The following is a 16,266-nucleotide window of genomic DNA, read 5'->3' as shown; positions in this document are numbered from 1 at the left end:
ATGGAACCAGGTACTGGAAGAGGAACAAAAAGCACGTGCACAGAGCAGTGCTCTGGCAGTCTGCAGTTTTCACTGGTAACATACACTAACCCAGTAATTCCTGAGGCTTTTATCAGTTTGCAAATGGTTTAAGAATCCAGTCATTTTCTAGGCACTCCACCACCATGAACAGGTCAACGTGACAGATTAATGAGCTGTACCATATAGTAAAAAACCAAGCAACCACAACACAAAGCCAGAAGGGCCACGAGGAACCAAGACTTAAAAAAAATCCAAAGGAACCATCAGCCAATGGCATTGCTAATAGCAAAGGAACCATTAGCAAACACACTCTTAATTACTGGGTGATGTCTGACTTTGATCATTCGGGGAAAGATTCCCTACAAACAACACACAGCCAGCCTGGTTTAGTATAGGTCTGCTTTTATTTCCATATTCAGCTCTTTGAGGGAGACATCCTTTCACAATCTGAAAGGAGGAGGGTATAGCCCGCTGTAGTGCTGCTTCAGCACACTAAAACTCATCAGACAGAAAATGGTTCTGGTGACTTTTCCCCAACCCAAAGGAACACCTGTCCATGCCCTGGGGACACAGAGAGAGTCCTGGAACCCAAACATTGTGTGTGTGACACAGGGGGGCACTGGTGAATCTCACCTCACTGGCAAGAGGCAAAAACTGCCAGCTGGCAAGGACTGCACGGGAGTCAGGAAGTAAATACTGGTAGTAGTGGATTTAAAAAGAAAAAAAAATAATAATCAAACCCTAGGAAAAAAAATGTATATTTAAAAGCAGCGCCTTTCCAGTATCTCACTGCAGCAGGCAGCAAGACTTAAAGGCACTACAATGTGTCAGAATGGAGAAAATCTGGTGCATCCACCCTTCCAGAGTGCAAGAATATGGATTAAGAATTCCAAAGTTGATATAGGCTTTTGGAAAACAAACAAACTTCTTTTCAGCACAAGATCTGGTGGAGCTGCAGAAAAACAAAAGAAAAGGTGAGTTAGTTACTGTGCTTTTATACAAACAGTTCAACCCCAGAAGCTGAGCTGGTAAAAGGTTACATCAGCTTGTGTTTCACTTCTTCCTAAACTCATGTGGTTTAAATTCATACCCTAAGCAGCTTCTCTCCCTCTTCCTTCCATAAACAGATCTCCCACGTATGGAACACATAAACCAGCCCCAAATACAGTCAAACGAGAACAGATTCACCAGTGCAACAGACAGACCTAACTCCCTAAAGCAAATTATCAACTCTATAACAACAGTTGACAGAGTTTCTCTCAGAGTTATGTTCTCTTACCACAGTTGTATTGATTACTCTGGTTCTGCAAGGGTAATAATTTCTTCATTGATAAAAAATTCCACAGTCTCCTCCTCCCAGTCATCCACATTGCTGTCCAGCTCATCTGTGTCTACCCCTGCAACAGAGAAAACATCAACGCTGAACACAACAAACAAGGCAGCAAGGAATGATTTGATGCTCTTGGCAGAAACAGCAAGAGCTAAAGAGCCATTTGGTGCTTTAACTCATAATAAGTACTTGTGAAATTTATTCAGTGATAACCACAGCAGTGCTGTCTCCTACCACGGCTTTATCCCAAGGTCAAGCCAATGCCTTTCCCCCCTTAAATCCTGGCGGGATTGAGGACAGAAAGGCACAAAAGCCCTGCAGAGCACAGGGCTGGCTGTGGCTGCCCCGGGGGAGGTGTTTGTGTGGTCTGCTCTCACCCCCGCGCAGCTCCAGGCGCTCGTTGCGCTGCTCCAGGTACAGCTCCTGCGCCATCTTGCGGTACTTCCTGAACTCCTCCATCATCGTGCGCCGCCGCTCCACCAGCTCCTGCGGGGCACCAAGGGTTAAACCGGACCGAACCCACCCAGGCACCGCTGAGAGTCAAAACTCTTCACTAAACACCTCCTAGGCACTCCTGAGACACGAGTCAAACCTCCTTCACTAAACACCTTCTACCAACCACAAGAAAAAGGATTCTCTAATCAGAATGCTGTTCTGGTGTCCTTCTTTCTAATTGAAAGAGCTTTTCTTAATTTAAACACTGGTTAATGCACCAAACATGCTAAGAACTCCAAAATTTTACCACCTTTGCTTAACAATGTAACACCAGTTCCTCTCCAGACTCTTTACAGTAGCAACTCTGAACCACCCATTGGACTAATTCTAACCATGTGGATCAAATGAACACTTGTGATACAGGAAATGGAATTTACATATCATCAGTAGACACTAATATTAGGCTACAAGAGTTTAATCTATAATATATTTCAAAAGTGTCTTGCCTTTGAAGCTTTGGACTGGCTCAGGCGATCCTTCTGCTCAAATATCTTGGAGTATTTCTTCAGATCCTTCTTAATTTGCTGTGAAACAGGAGATTTTATTTCAACTGGAGTATCAGACTAGCAATTACAACCATCATCTTCTCTAAGAACTCTTTTTGGTAGGCCTAAGAAGGTTATGCCTTTCTGAAAAAGATCTCTCTGCTAGGCAATTTCCCTTCACTGTAATTTTGTGCCTCCTGGCTTATAGATCATGTAAGTGCTTCTGTACACATACAACTAGTAAAGTCTGAAGAACAAAATTCAACTTACTCTTCCTTATAGCCTTTCATCATATTTTAACTGTAAGAACAACTGGTAACCACCTCTATTTTGAGCTTATAATGCAGTTAATATCTGCAGACATTCCCAGAAGTGAGGTCCCACACAGCAATGTGTTTATTCACACATTGAGGGCAAAAGGCAGTTGTGTAACAAACCCCATCCCCAAGAAGAGGGAGCACACCAAGTATGTTTTATAGACCAAATCCCTGTCAGCACAAAGCCCCTGAACAGCCCACCTTTATCTGATCCTCGCTGAGCAGGGTAGCTGGTCGTGGTCTCCAGAGCAGCTGACAGAACCTGTCCTTGTTGTTCTTCTGAAGCAGACGGCCTTGGAAGGTCCATAACCAATAAGCATTGTCCACCTGGAAGAGCAGTGCAGCAGCTCAGCCAAAATAAGCTTTAACTTAACACTGGCGTGCTCAGAAATTAATGTTTAAAACTATGGTGGAAGTTAAGTCATTCAACCAGTGACAGGCATTCATGTTCTCTTCCTAATCAATAGCCCTTTCCAATACCACTGGAGGAGCAAGCAGGGGTGGGGAAAGAGGAGCTCCAGTACCTTGTGGCTCCACCAGGACACAGAGGTGACAATGTATCTGCCCGTGGGGTCCCACTCCACATCCGAGGCTGTGTAGTGCTCCGCAATGTTCATCATGGTGCAGTCAGACGTGTCCACAAATGCTAAGGCACCATTCATGCTGCACAGGCAAAAAAAAAAAACCCCAAAAACATTGCTTTACACACCAGCACAGCCTGGGCTTTTCAAAACATTTCACAAGCTCTAAATCTGTAACTCCTTCTTACAAACAAATTCTCACAGCAGCCAAGAGACAGGTTTGTATCAGTCTCTGTGGCGGGAAAGGAATGTGGTGGATAAAAACAAAACACCATCTAAGAGTAACACTTCTGTTTCTGTGTTCAAGGATCCTGAAGAATATAAATAAAATGGGTTAAAGTCACAGTGAAAACATGCTCTGGGCAAGCTACAGCCAAAGTTTAACCATCATATGCTTAGACACAGTAATGAAGAAGAAATTTAAAAAATGATTTCTAAGATGAACAGCAGTGGTTGTTTGAAAGCACATGAAAGAAAGCATTACTTGACCAGTTAACAACAATAATTTTCACTTGCTCTAAAGGGAAACTTTCTTGATAATTCTTTCACAAAGCACCACTGTCATTAACAGGCATTGTCCATGAAGAGGCACCAGGTGATGACAACAAATACATCACAAGAGCCATGTGTCCAAACTGGATTGGATCAGAGTCAGTATTTAAATAGGTGGAAGGTGTTTCTAAATATGCACTTTCCTGTTGAAAAATGCATTCTTCATTCGATGTGGCAAAAACAGAAGTGAAAGCTGCAAAGGACTAAGATACATCATGAAGCTGCATCTCTGTGCTGCCTTCACTTTTGCACAGCTCTGTGAGAACTACAGCAATCAGCACTGACAGGGACACCAAACACTTCTTGGTGAGATGCTGTTGATTTTAAAATCAACCTGTGCAACACTCACCTTCTGAGGCCAGCCAACACTACAAACTGCCCCTGGGGACTCCAGAATATCGTGTTTGCCTGCTGTTTATCAAATGTTTCTGAAAAGAAACAAAGCAAATTCAGAAAAACGTCTCAATCCAATGCCATCAATTACAAGCATCAACCCCAATAATTTCTCACAAAACATCACAAACAGCTGCAATTTTGAATTTAGTGCATCTATTACCATGCAAAGTGTTTAGTATCTGCACTTCTCACTTGTTTTTCACTTACTTATGAGTTCTATTTTCCCGTTGTTTTTAACATGGTAAAAGGAAACTGAAATTCGTGGAGTTTCTCCATGCAACACAGCAAACTTGCTTCCATTTGGTTCCCAAGCAAAGGCTATGATGCTTTCTGTAACAAGAGGAGCCAAAAGTCTGTTAAAACGTCTGATTTCAAGTAGTTACCAAAGAAAACCAAGATACTGAAGAGAGGGAACCCATCAGTTAACAGACTTTCTTTTAAAACACACATTGATAAGGCAGTTGCAGGGGAAGTGTTTCTAACTATAGCTCTAAGTCTTCCATCATCTACAAGACACATTCATATTATCAGCCCTACCATTTTTATTAATAGCACATTTTCAGTTCTGTCATTTTTCAAGTCAGTCACAAACATGAATAGCAACAGAAGTTGTGATTTGTCATATTTACGTGAGACATTCAGCAACATTAAAATCCAGCTCTTTTCCAAAGGGTTAAATTCCTGATTATGCCATGTGTTGACAAGAATTTCTAAGAAAGACACAAGCATCTCTGCAGAAAAGTTCAAGCTCAAAATTAAGGAAATATTTGGCATTACCTTTCATCTCCACCACGTCCACTGGCACCTGTTTCTCTCTCATGCGGAATATTTCAAAGTTGGTCACTACTCCCTGCAAAGGCCAAAATCAGCTCATTACCCAGCACAAAGACAGCAGAGTCAATAATTTTATCTCTAGGCATAGAAGGACAACTCCACAATTAGTCTGTTAGGACACAGGATGAGAGTGAGTTCAGGTTTATTCCTTTAATGACAGCAGATAAATACAATATGGTTCCTTACCAAAAACATTCCAAATTTGTTCTGATAAAGAATGACTTCAGAATTGTAGAAAAGCTTTTTTTTTCCATACTGTTATAAAATTTAATTAAGACAGATGGACACGTGGCACATTATGCAGCTTGACCTACAGGATGTTCAACAGCTGCTTAATTGTGAGCAGGAGAAGAGGTGAGGCACAGACCTCTCAAAAACCAAGAGGCCACTAAAGTCAAAGCAAATCCTGGATGCAAACATTACAAACATTTTGCTTTCCACATGCTTCAAATTCAAAATGGAAAACAATTTAAAAACAGCTCTGACATGATATAATTTATACTGCCTTTATTTAAAGGCAATACTGTAAGAAAAGGAAGCATAAGACAGAAGCAGAATTTCCCAATGAGATCAGAACCCACGTACCTGTGTGCCTTTGGGAGTCCTGTCTACCTTCACACACAGGTAGTCCCCGTTCTTCTGCCAGTGCAGTTTACAATCCACTACGTTGAACAAATTCCGCACACGAATTTCTTGTCTGGAAGGCAGCTGCATCAAAGTCACTCTTGCTGGGATGTCTTTGTCCTCAGGCACCCAGAAAGCAATTATGTTACCACCTGGAGACCACGAGAAATCTCTACAGGAACAAAGTTAAAAATACGCCATTTTAATTTTTAGTTAGAGATACTACAAGCAGAAACCATTTTCCTCATCGTATCTGAATGTGGCAGACAAAGATCAACTTTCAGGAATAAAGACAGGCACAGATACATAATTGAGGGCCATTTAATAATGATACCAAAATAGATTTTTAAGCAGCTATTTAAATTTGCTGTATCACCAGTGTTATCTCATCAGTACATCTCACCAGAAATCCAGGGTTACACACAGAGTAACTGCCAAAGATCTGGGAACAAATGAGCCAAAAAAACCACTATTAAATTACTGTGGAGACCATCTTCTTGCACCTTAATTTTCTTGTTGCTGTACAGAGATGCACTTTAAAAACTCTCAGAGGAGTCAATGTGTCTTGTGCAGACACAGCACACTGCTCTAAGCCTTGTTAGGGAGATATTCCCTAACAAACTGCATCCCAGTTTGGTTTTGTAGACCCAGAACTCCCAAGCTAGACCTTGGATTAAGCAGTACCACAAAGAGGATTTCAAGGCACAGGATCTACCAAGTGTGTTCATCAACGGGTGCAGAGTTTTCCACTTCTTTGTGCCACTTTGTCCAATTTGACCACCTCTACATGTAAAGCTCTTTGCTCCAGTCCCAAAATTCCTCCTGCCATAACGAATCTCCAGACAAAAAGAATCCAGCTGAAGAGCACAGTTATGATTACAAGGGAATACACTCACCTTATCCCATTGATTTTCAGACTCTTTTTGTCCAACAAACCCATAGACTAAAAGATGAGAAAAGGAAGAATTTTCACGTTAGTAACATTCTTACATTTACACACATCCTTCCTACTCTCATTATTATGCAAAAAAGGCAAGAACTTACAGGTGTTTCATAGATGCTGAGGGTATCTGAAGTCATTCGAGCAAAGAATTTACCATCATGACTCCATCTAAGCAAGCAAGAAAAAAATATTAAATTGGAACTGCCTTTTTATTAAATGAAGTCTGGGACCACAACTCTCTACTCTGTGTTTCTCAACCTACTTAAAAATAGGCCAGTGAGCTGAGTTTTCACAGTGGAATCCTCTCTTCTTTTGGCCAGTCAGAATATCCCAGATGATGATAGCCTGAGGGTCATCCTGTGTGTCCATCAAAGGGCTGAAGGTCACTAAATATCTACAAAAGAAATAATCCAATTCATTAGTGAAACTTCATCTAATATGTCAGTACCAGCAGGCTTTCATCCAAGTAGTATTTAAATACCAGGCACTTTTAAACAGCAGTTTCTCTAATAGGATTTTTAAGGGGAGAGAAAAATAAGAACAGGACGATAAAGGAGGACAAAGTTTCCCTGGCACCCCTCTGGCTGAAAAGGTTCAAGATTTATGTGCAAGTCTTTGATACTGATGTTACAAAGGAGGGGAACTCACCAAATACACTGTTATCTATTACATAGTTTTGACATGAGAATAACGCTGGTTTCAAACCAAACATAAATCATTGACCTTATCCAACCCAAATTACAGCGATGTTGGGCTTTTAATTTACCACTGAAAGGTAAATAATCTCTTTAATACAAGAAAGCATAAAACTCAACTGGTTTCAAAAGTGTTACTTGAAAACTCAAAAGAAAATGCATCTCAGTCCCGAAATTATTTTATCCTTCTCTCCAGAGCTCTTTAATGCTAAAAAAATCTTAAATTAATTTCAGCACTCCAGATTTGGAGGATGTTGCTCATGCTTTTGTTCCCTTAGCCCAAACCACTGTGACACTCTGTACCTTTCACAGGGTGAGAAGTCAATGAGCTGCACTCCTTGGTGACTAAACCTCTGAATCTGCTTGAACTTCTCTCCACCCCACAGAGCGATGCCCCTCTGGTGGAACGTGGCCAGGTAGGTGCCTTTGGGAGACCAACGCACGTAGGTCTCTGTCCACCTCTGGATTTCAAAAAAAACACACACAAAAGTTTAACTTCAGGCTGTGTCCCCAAAAGGGAAAGAATTAATGCGTGATTTGTAGAAGCACATTTTGTAAAACCTTTTACTAAGTTAAGATCTCAGGATCTGGGATAATTGTGGAGTTTTATTTCATGCACATTATGTACAGTACCTATTCTTCAGGTTGAAAATTGGCAATTGAGACCCTTTCAACTCACAGATCACCAAAGATGTTTTTCAGGTACAGTGACATCCTTTGTGTAATAACAATTAAACCCATCTAACAGCCTAGATTTCCTTCTTTCAGCCTTGGTAAGAACATACTGTTCTCAGAAAGGCAAGTATTTCAAATTTCTGAACAGCACAGCTCTGGACCTGCAGCTAAGTTAGAGATCTCAGCAATACAGACCACAGCCAGAGACCATGGTGATGAGCAAATATTCTCACCACCCCAGAGCCAACTTCCTCCTACTGTAATGCACAATGGTTATTATGGAAAATGCTCCTGGGTCCTGACAGTTCCCAGCAAGTGCAGTGCCTGCAGCAGACAGGCAGACTAACTCTCCCTTTTTTATGCTATTACCAAACCAGCTATTCCTCTTTAACACCTCTGTGGTCAGCACAAAAGCAAGGAGTCATCTGAAGCAGCAAACATAAGCACATATTCAGCTCGAATGAATAGTGCTCCTCAAACTCTGACTTTGCATTCTCAGGTCTCTCTGAATCACCTATAACAGACAGATGAAGGAAACTGATGGGCATCATAAACGAGTTAAAAAAAACCCAAAAAAAAAACCCCAAAATCAAAAAAACACCACCACAAACTCTTAAAAAGTTCACTTCACAGTTCTCTTACCTAAACAGCTAAGTCTAATTCTAAAGGATGTGATTTCACCACTCTTCACAAGGAAGAAAAAATTCTTTCAGCAATGGGAAAAAGCCTTTTTTTTCATTAAAAAGCTGCAATATCATAAAATGAAGGAGATTGGCAGCGTATCTGCAATCCCCAGCACTCGCAGGACACTCACTGCTCTGTCCTCAATTTGAACAGGTTCCTTGATGTCATTCCAGAAAATGGATGTCCGGTCTCCTGACTCAAAGATCACGCTGTACTGATCCCTACAATCAGGGTCCTCCAACCAGTACCGCAGATTCCCCTGGGAAAATCAGAGAAAAGGCTGTTAGTGAGTCAAAGGCTAAGCCAACAAGTTCCACAAATTAGTCTCTACCTGGCAGGTGGAAGCTGGTCTAACCAGAGAGTGCAATTTTGGAGTCTTACCACTGTAAATGAGTTTTTGAAGTGAAATGAAACATTTCCAATTGCTGGGTGCTGGAGGCTGAGAGCACACCATAAACAGGGGGATCTTCAAGGTGTTTTGATGATGTTTAATACTTAAACAAGAAGTCATTTGGTATTTGGTTTTTAAAGAAAAAACAAACGTTTTTCTTCCACCAGACTATTTATAAAGCAACCAGTAACAAACACCAAAGTTTGCCTCAAACAATTAAGAACATAAAAAGATGCTTTTGAAAGTCTATTTTTAAATGACTGGTGCAAAATTATTATTCAGTCTTAAATACTGAGAGTAAATTAAGCTTCACACTATGTGTAAGTATCAAGCAGAAGCACATGATGAGTTCCTCCCATCACTGCAGGATGGTGAGCATGCAGGAACAGGAGCATGTGATCAGCACTGCTATTTACACCACCATTAACACATCATTTCTATTTTCATATGGACATTTCAGCAATGAAGTAACCATTTAATATTAAGCTGAATATGCTTTCCACTTTTCCAAAAATTCCTTACCAAATCCTTAAAGGGCTGTTTCTCAGGGATTTCCCACTCGTCACTGATTGTCATGTACCTGAAAGAGCAAATTGGTTGGTTACACTCCAGGCAGGCACTCAGGATTAGAATTCCCAAATCTACAGATAACAAACAATTGCTGCACTCACTTGTCAAAGTCTGTGAAGAGGTTGACTCTGAAAGTGTGCTGCTTATCCAGTTTGTATCCATCTGCGTTCTTCACGGCATCCACGGCGTGGGAGGGAGACATGTACTCCAGGAAGATGTACCTGCAAGGAAGGAAAACCAAGTTACAGACATTGCTGACTACACAACAGGCTCAAAATAAAGAGGAAACAATGGGGATGAATTGAGAATTCAGTACAGAGCATCTTCAAGATAACTTCTTGTTTTGTCCCAAACCAATTAGGGTCAACAGTGAATTAATTTCCTCTCTGGCCACAGGCTCACAAACATTTTTTGGCTCTCTAGGCGTGATCTCAATCTGATATCCTTTCTGAAATGGGCCAGACACAGCAGTGAGTGCAAGCTCAACACAACCAGGACAACAGTGAGAGACAGGAACACACAGGTTACACCCACAGCTCTTCCCAGCTCAGGTCATCTTTAAGAATTGTAACTTGCTGTCATGGGCATCTCAAAGCATCACTGTTGTTTTTCAACAACAGAACTCAGCTTCTTTCTGTCCACTTAATCCAACCTAGCTTGGAGCCCAGCAGACTCAAAACTAATGGTATCCTGAACACCATCAGTGTCTCAAACAGAGGTAAGAACACAGAGTAATTTTCATGCTGACCTTATAGAAGCAACAGTCCCTCCATCCCAGAAAACTCTTTATGCCTTCTAAAGTATGGATTCCTCCACTACTCAGAATATATGCTACAGATATTTTATATAGAATAGAGAATATATTTTGCAACAAACAGTCCAGCCATTGCTCTAAGTTTTTAGCTCCAGAGGACCCTTACTTCTGCCATAGCAGAAAACTAAGAAAAAGCTCCTCATGTACCAGCAATTTGTCTCCAAACCCAGTAAACTGTTTCCATAATTAATCCCTGCCACCCTCCACTGTGGATCCTAATGAGCTATTAAGCTTCTCAGTTCCCTCAGGAACTTGTTTGTCACTGAGACTGATGTCAGGACTGCACAGGCTGAGGTAGAAGAAGGTGATAATAACAACTATGAGGTCACCCATAAAGTATTGACACTAACAATCACAGATAAGCCAGAGCTTTGTTTCAGCCCTTTTTCCAGTTGGAGTTACCATGACTTACCCTTTTGTTTTTCCATCTGCCTCTGGATAAAATTCATTGATAATTTTACCAAACTTGGAAAATATTTTGTGGATGACATTCTTCAGTTTCTCCAGTCGGTCTGGTCCAACCTGGGGCACATTATCCACAACAATCACCGAGTCTATCCCATCTGCCTCCTGTGGCTGATCTTTCAGGATGTCACCAAGCAGCTCTGCAGAGACAGCACAGACAGGAAAATGAGGCACTGCTCACTTCATGAAAGAGAGAAGACAAAGATGAAAATAACAGTGAGAGTAAGAAAACAGAGAGACTTCAAACTTCAAGAATCATTTAAGAAACTTGGCAGTGAATGAATGTTCTGGCAGAAAAACAACTGAACACACAACAGCCCAACAGCACATCCTGACTAATGACAGGATTGTGTGGTTTCATGGCCAACTTTAAGCACCCAACTCTTGAAGTCTTTCTCAAAAACACACATTACACACTGAGGCTGTCAACACTTGCACTATCAGGTTTTTTCAGAAGATGGAACTGGCTCACAAAGTCCTCAAAACCGACAATAGCACAGACAAATCCATGATTTACTGCCTGGCCTCTGACCAGTCCTCTCGCTCAAATTATAACCAAATGACTTTGATAAAAATGAATGTAACCTGTACCTCCCTCCCAAATTACACAAGTTTTAGCATAATTCAAAACTATCCACCACACTGGAAGCTCTGCATGTCTCAGCATCACTATAATTAAGAACTCACACTCCATCTAAACCTTTAATTAAGCACAAAAACGAAGGTCCAAGGCAAGACACTGACAGCCATATTTAAGCTTTGTGAAGACAAGCACACATCTTTTCACATGGGATATTCTTCGACCATATTAATTCCTGAGTATCTGCAGTAAATTTTTATGATTATGTGAAGATCACTATAAAACACCAGACTACACAGAAAAAGAGTTCACGCCACCATACTTTAGAATTAGATAAAATCTGGAGTCAGACTATCTATAGCATGTACAGACTAGGAAAAATATCCAAACACATGTAGAAAGACTTAAAATATGAGAACAAACTAAAAAAGGTGTTTTATATGCTGATATTTTGAGCACATTAGATTTTTGATGCTTTTGTAATTCAAGAAATTTTTCTGCCCAGAAACATCACTGGGAAGTTCTCCAGCAATGAAGAATTATGAGAAACATGCTTACTCCGAATTTCAAGCTACTAAAAAGTTGCTTTTGAGAACTTTTAGCTTCAACAGGTGAAGTTTCCCATTGATCTGGGGCAATATGAATCACAAATGTTTAGCCCATTACCACCAAGATTATGTAGCATCCACAGAATGTTGTTGTTTGTAATATTTATCACTCAAAAAGATCAACTCCACGTGCATGTAGGAACTACAAATAACAAGTGACAACATAAAATATTTAAAATGAAAGGACATTTCCACAGGGGTCTACAAGCAAAAGGAGGAGACCAAAGTAAAACACAAAAGGGTCATTTTTAAGGCTCCTTTAGTTATTTCTTTCATAGCCACGTCTCACAAAAGACTTTGTAGGCCAAGGAATGCACGTTTAGATTCCTGAGCAGGAATACAACACGCTGTATTGAATCCAAACTGTAACAGGCTGAAGACAAATTCCCACACTTGGTTCAAAATTGTGAACAAAGGAATCTTCAAAGGGGAAGAAGCTGGTTCAGCCAGCTCCTGTTGCAGCCAGAAGGGAAGCAGGGTGTGGTGGGTACAGGGCTATCTTCAGCTGGCAGTATTTGAAGGACCACTGTCATTATCTGAACTGAAGCTTCACTGGTACCTACGTGGTTGTCCAACAATCCCTTCTGCCCTAACCCTGATCAGCTGTTCCTCCATGCCAACACCACTCAGGGGAAAAGAAGAGGCAGTAAAAGATCTGAGATGTTCCAGCCCTGGTCCATCTCACAGCTGCTTCTGAAGATCTGTGGTATCATGAGCATTGAAAAAGCCTTGCCTTGCTCACACTGGGCTGTTTTTCTCCTTGGGGAGGCATCAGAATAATGGGGAAGGACTAAGGAGGCTCAAGAAGCAATAAACACAGATGGAAAGCCAGAGCAGCAAGAGTGACTAAACTTAAATGCTGTAACTCAGCCACTAACACTGGATGTCATACAGCTGAGAAGTTAATCAAATTAATTAACAACAAAATAGGTGGGAACGGAAAATATGCCCAGTTTCTAAGAAGGAACTGAACATAACGATCCAAGATGCACACAAAGCAGGCACTTAACAAAAAGAATCCAACTCCAAGGCAATTTTGCCAAAGTCTCTTTAAGAAACAAATGTTAAAGTTCAAAGAGCTGTCATACAGACTGCTAAACTGAGAACAGCAAACACTTCCTTAATCTAGGATATTTGGCTGCTGTTTTATCAAACTAAACAAAGGACTGGGACACAAGAATGCACCTGTATCACCTGTATTCCACTGCCAGTCGAAATAACTGGCTGATTTACAATCCTGTGCTTCAGAAACGTCTTCCCCCTTTTGATATGTGTAACAGACCCTACAAGATGCAGAATACACACACAGGAGACCCTAAAATTGCATAAATTCTGAACAAATAATGGGGAAACAAGTACTTTTGGTATTCAAAAACTTAAGAAAATTTATCTGGAAAGACCCATCTGAAAAACACTAATTTACAGTTCTAACTTCTATATGGCAAGTCCATATATAAACATTTATTGTCTGTACAGTTACACAACAGCTTTGCCATTTTAAGGCAGTCAATATCCACTACTTTCAAAAGAGCCTGGGCTGACATTCTGAACTGCCAGAAACAATTTTTCCCTATGTTGTCACGAAGTACCTACAATCACATCTTCACAAGCAGTAACTCTCCTCAAACCCTATTTACCTACGGATTTCATTCTGGGTGCATGGAAAAAACCACGAACTATTAAATATAGTTTGTAACAACCACATCAACCATTTAAAACTTCTGTTTCTACAGCTGAGTAGAATGGAGGCAAAAGGAAGGGAGACGAGCTGTTGATCCCACCCAGAAGGCAGCCCACAGCTGAGGTGTAACAGCGATTTTAGAACCACTTTAACAGGAGCTTTCAGAACAGCAGAGATAACTCGGACAAGAACATCATTCACGAAGCACAGCTGGATGCAGAGGCGCGGGCAGGGTGCGGAGCTGCCCAGCACCAGGGCGGAGGCACAGCCGGGCCCGGGGCAGAGCGTCCCCCGGGCTGGCCCCGGCTCCCCACGGGCTCCCCCGGAGCCCCCCGGCTCCTCCCGTCCCGCACCTTCGTCGCTGATGTCGTCCACGAAGTCCTCGGGGTCGCTGAAGGAGATCTCATCCTCGGGCTCTGCCGGGGCGGCGGGCGCGGCCTCCCCGTTCTCCTGCGCCGCGCCGGGCTCGGCCTCGGCCGGCGCCTCGGACTTGGGCTCCGCCGCGGGCTCGGCCCCGGCCTCAGAGCCGGGCTCGGCCTTCACGGGGCTGCCGGGACCGGACGGCGGCTGCGGCTCGGGCGGCGCCGGCTGCTCGGGCTCCTCGGCGGCGGCGGGCGGCGGCTCGGGGGGCCCCGGCGGCGCCTCGGACTCGCCTCCTCCTTCCTCCTCCTCCTCTTCCTTCTCGTCCTCCTCCTGCTCCTCCTGCTGCTGCTGCGGCGGCTCCGCGGGCGGCGGCGGCGCGTCCGTGTGCTCGGGCTCCTCGGCGGGGCCCTGCGCGCCGGGCGGCGCGGCGGCCGCGGGGCTCTCCTCGGTGTCCTGCATGGGGCGGCGGCGGTGGCCGGGCGCGGGGCGGGGTGTGGGTGTGCGGGTGCCGGTGCGGTGCGCGGTGCCCGGTGCTGGCGGCGGGCTCTCGGGGCTCGGTCCCGGCGCCGTCCGGAGCGCGGCGCGGAAAGGCGGGGGAGGGCCGGGGCGGCTCCTACGGCCGGGCCATGTGCGCCAGGCCCAGCGGCCCGCGCGCGCCCGCCCCTACCAACGCGCGCGGGGCGAGAGGGGGACCCGTGTCCCCGCCGCCGCTCCCGCCCGCCGCCGCCGTCTCTCCGCTCCGCGCACAGGCGATTCCGCCGCCTTTGCCAGCCCTGTCTCGCTCGGCCAGCGGAGGCTTCCCCACCGTCTCACCCCACTGCACGCCTGGCACCCCTGTTTCTTGGCTGCTGTGTTTGAGTCCAAGATGGCGCCGCCTTCCATTCTACTGAGGTGGGGTCCGGCCGATCTAACTTTTGGGGGGGCACCTTTACATTTAACTGCGCTGACGCCCAGTGAAACCTCCCTGCGTGTGCGGCCGCTCAGCAGCTCTCGTTGTCCATCCTGGGCAGCGAGGCACAGGACAATGCCGTGGGGACAGGACAGCGCACTGGCACCAAACTCGCCCTCCCGCCCCCTACAATCTTTCACCATGGCTTCGCCCGAAGGTAGTGCGCGCGGGCGCTACCAAGCTGGTGTAGAGGGGGAGACGCTCGGTGCTTCGCCGGCATCGACGCGGTTGTGTCGGGGCGCGGCGAGGGCGGCGGGTCCGCGCAGCCCCCGCGGCGGCGGGGCCGTGTGGTAGGGCCCGGCGGCAGCGCCACATCAGCCGGGCGCGGTGGCGGCGCCCAGAGTGTGGCCGGGCGGGCTCCGAGCGCTCTTTCAGTCCCACCATGACCTTTGTGGGTTTTAAATAACATTTTTCCTGAGGTACAAGATGACAGTGTCCATGCCGCTGCATCTCTGCCTGCCCCGCGAGAAAGGGTCCGGTGACCTCCCGGTGGAGCCGGACGCGCAGGACAGTGATGTGAGGGGTCACCGTGCACTGTCCTGGTGTCTTGGCATGATGTTTAAATGGTTTCTGAACTGGTAAAGGTCCCCTCTTCTCGTTGGCTATTAACGTGACTGACCTGAGACGTGACCCCGTGTTACTGATTAAAGCACCGCATTCTGTCCCGGGCACCTCAGGCTGATGAAGAATACCTGAAGTGTGACTTTTGGCATTATGCATGTTAAAATATATATATATATAGAGAGAGAATATATTCAGAGTGGCTCAGAGAATTCGGAATTTGCCTCGGATACCATCTTGAGGTGACAATTTTAGACAAAAAAGTTCTCGAGAAATTGGTCTGTTCAAACTTAGAGACGAACGCTTGCATTTTGAGTAGGCTTCCTCTTTTATACCAATGCTTTCAGTCAAACAGCAAAATGGACAATGCCAACATTAAAAAAAAAAAAAAAGGGCAGAGCAGGTACTGTACACAGCATTTCAAAATTAGACCTTGTCTCACATTGCGGTGTCTTTTGTGCTTTGACAGGCTCTTGAGGACAGATGTTCAGGAAGCAGACACGCAAATCGTGTAATTTTTCAGGGAGGCACACGATGGCATCCGAACTCCACTCCAGTTCCACTGGCTGAGTGTGTCCGTTCCCTGTCGAGGGCCGCTCGAATGAATGGAAACGATGACTGGCACTTTGTACAGCAATTATTTCCCCTCATT

General features: G+C 44.3%; 1 protein-coding gene across 1 annotated transcript; it reads right to left on the bottom strand.

The window, feature by feature from the left end:
* Positions 1 to 406: 406 nt before the first annotated feature.
* Positions 407 to 14,848, bottom strand: EIF3B (eukaryotic translation initiation factor 3 subunit B). Its single transcript, XM_063414177.1, has 19 exons — positions 14,095 to 14,848; positions 10,820 to 11,012; positions 9,695 to 9,814; positions 9,546 to 9,603; positions 8,763 to 8,891; positions 7,577 to 7,734; positions 6,841 to 6,972; positions 6,680 to 6,746; positions 6,532 to 6,578; positions 5,597 to 5,807; positions 4,955 to 5,027; positions 4,385 to 4,507; positions 4,131 to 4,209; positions 3,173 to 3,311; positions 2,850 to 2,975; positions 2,293 to 2,370; positions 1,729 to 1,837; positions 1,301 to 1,418; positions 407 to 973 (listed from the first exon to the last, which is right to left on the bottom strand). Exons 1-18 carry the CDS (start codon positions 14,561 to 14,563, stop codon positions 1,315 to 1,317), a joined length of 2,415 nt encoding a protein of 804 aa, XP_063270247.1. The 5' UTR covers positions 14,564 to 14,848; the 3' UTR covers positions 407 to 973; positions 1,301 to 1,314.
* Positions 14,849 to 16,266: the final 1,418 nt, after the last annotated feature.

This window comes from Prinia subflava, chromosome 17, assembly GCF_021018805.1.
Source record: "Prinia subflava isolate CZ2003 ecotype Zambia chromosome 17, Cam_Psub_1.2, whole genome shotgun sequence".
Taxonomy (NCBI): domain Eukaryota; kingdom Metazoa; phylum Chordata; class Aves; order Passeriformes; family Cisticolidae; genus Prinia; species Prinia subflava.
The sequence above is the reverse complement of the archived record's forward strand: the minus strand, read 5'-3'. Positions and strand labels throughout refer to the sequence as shown.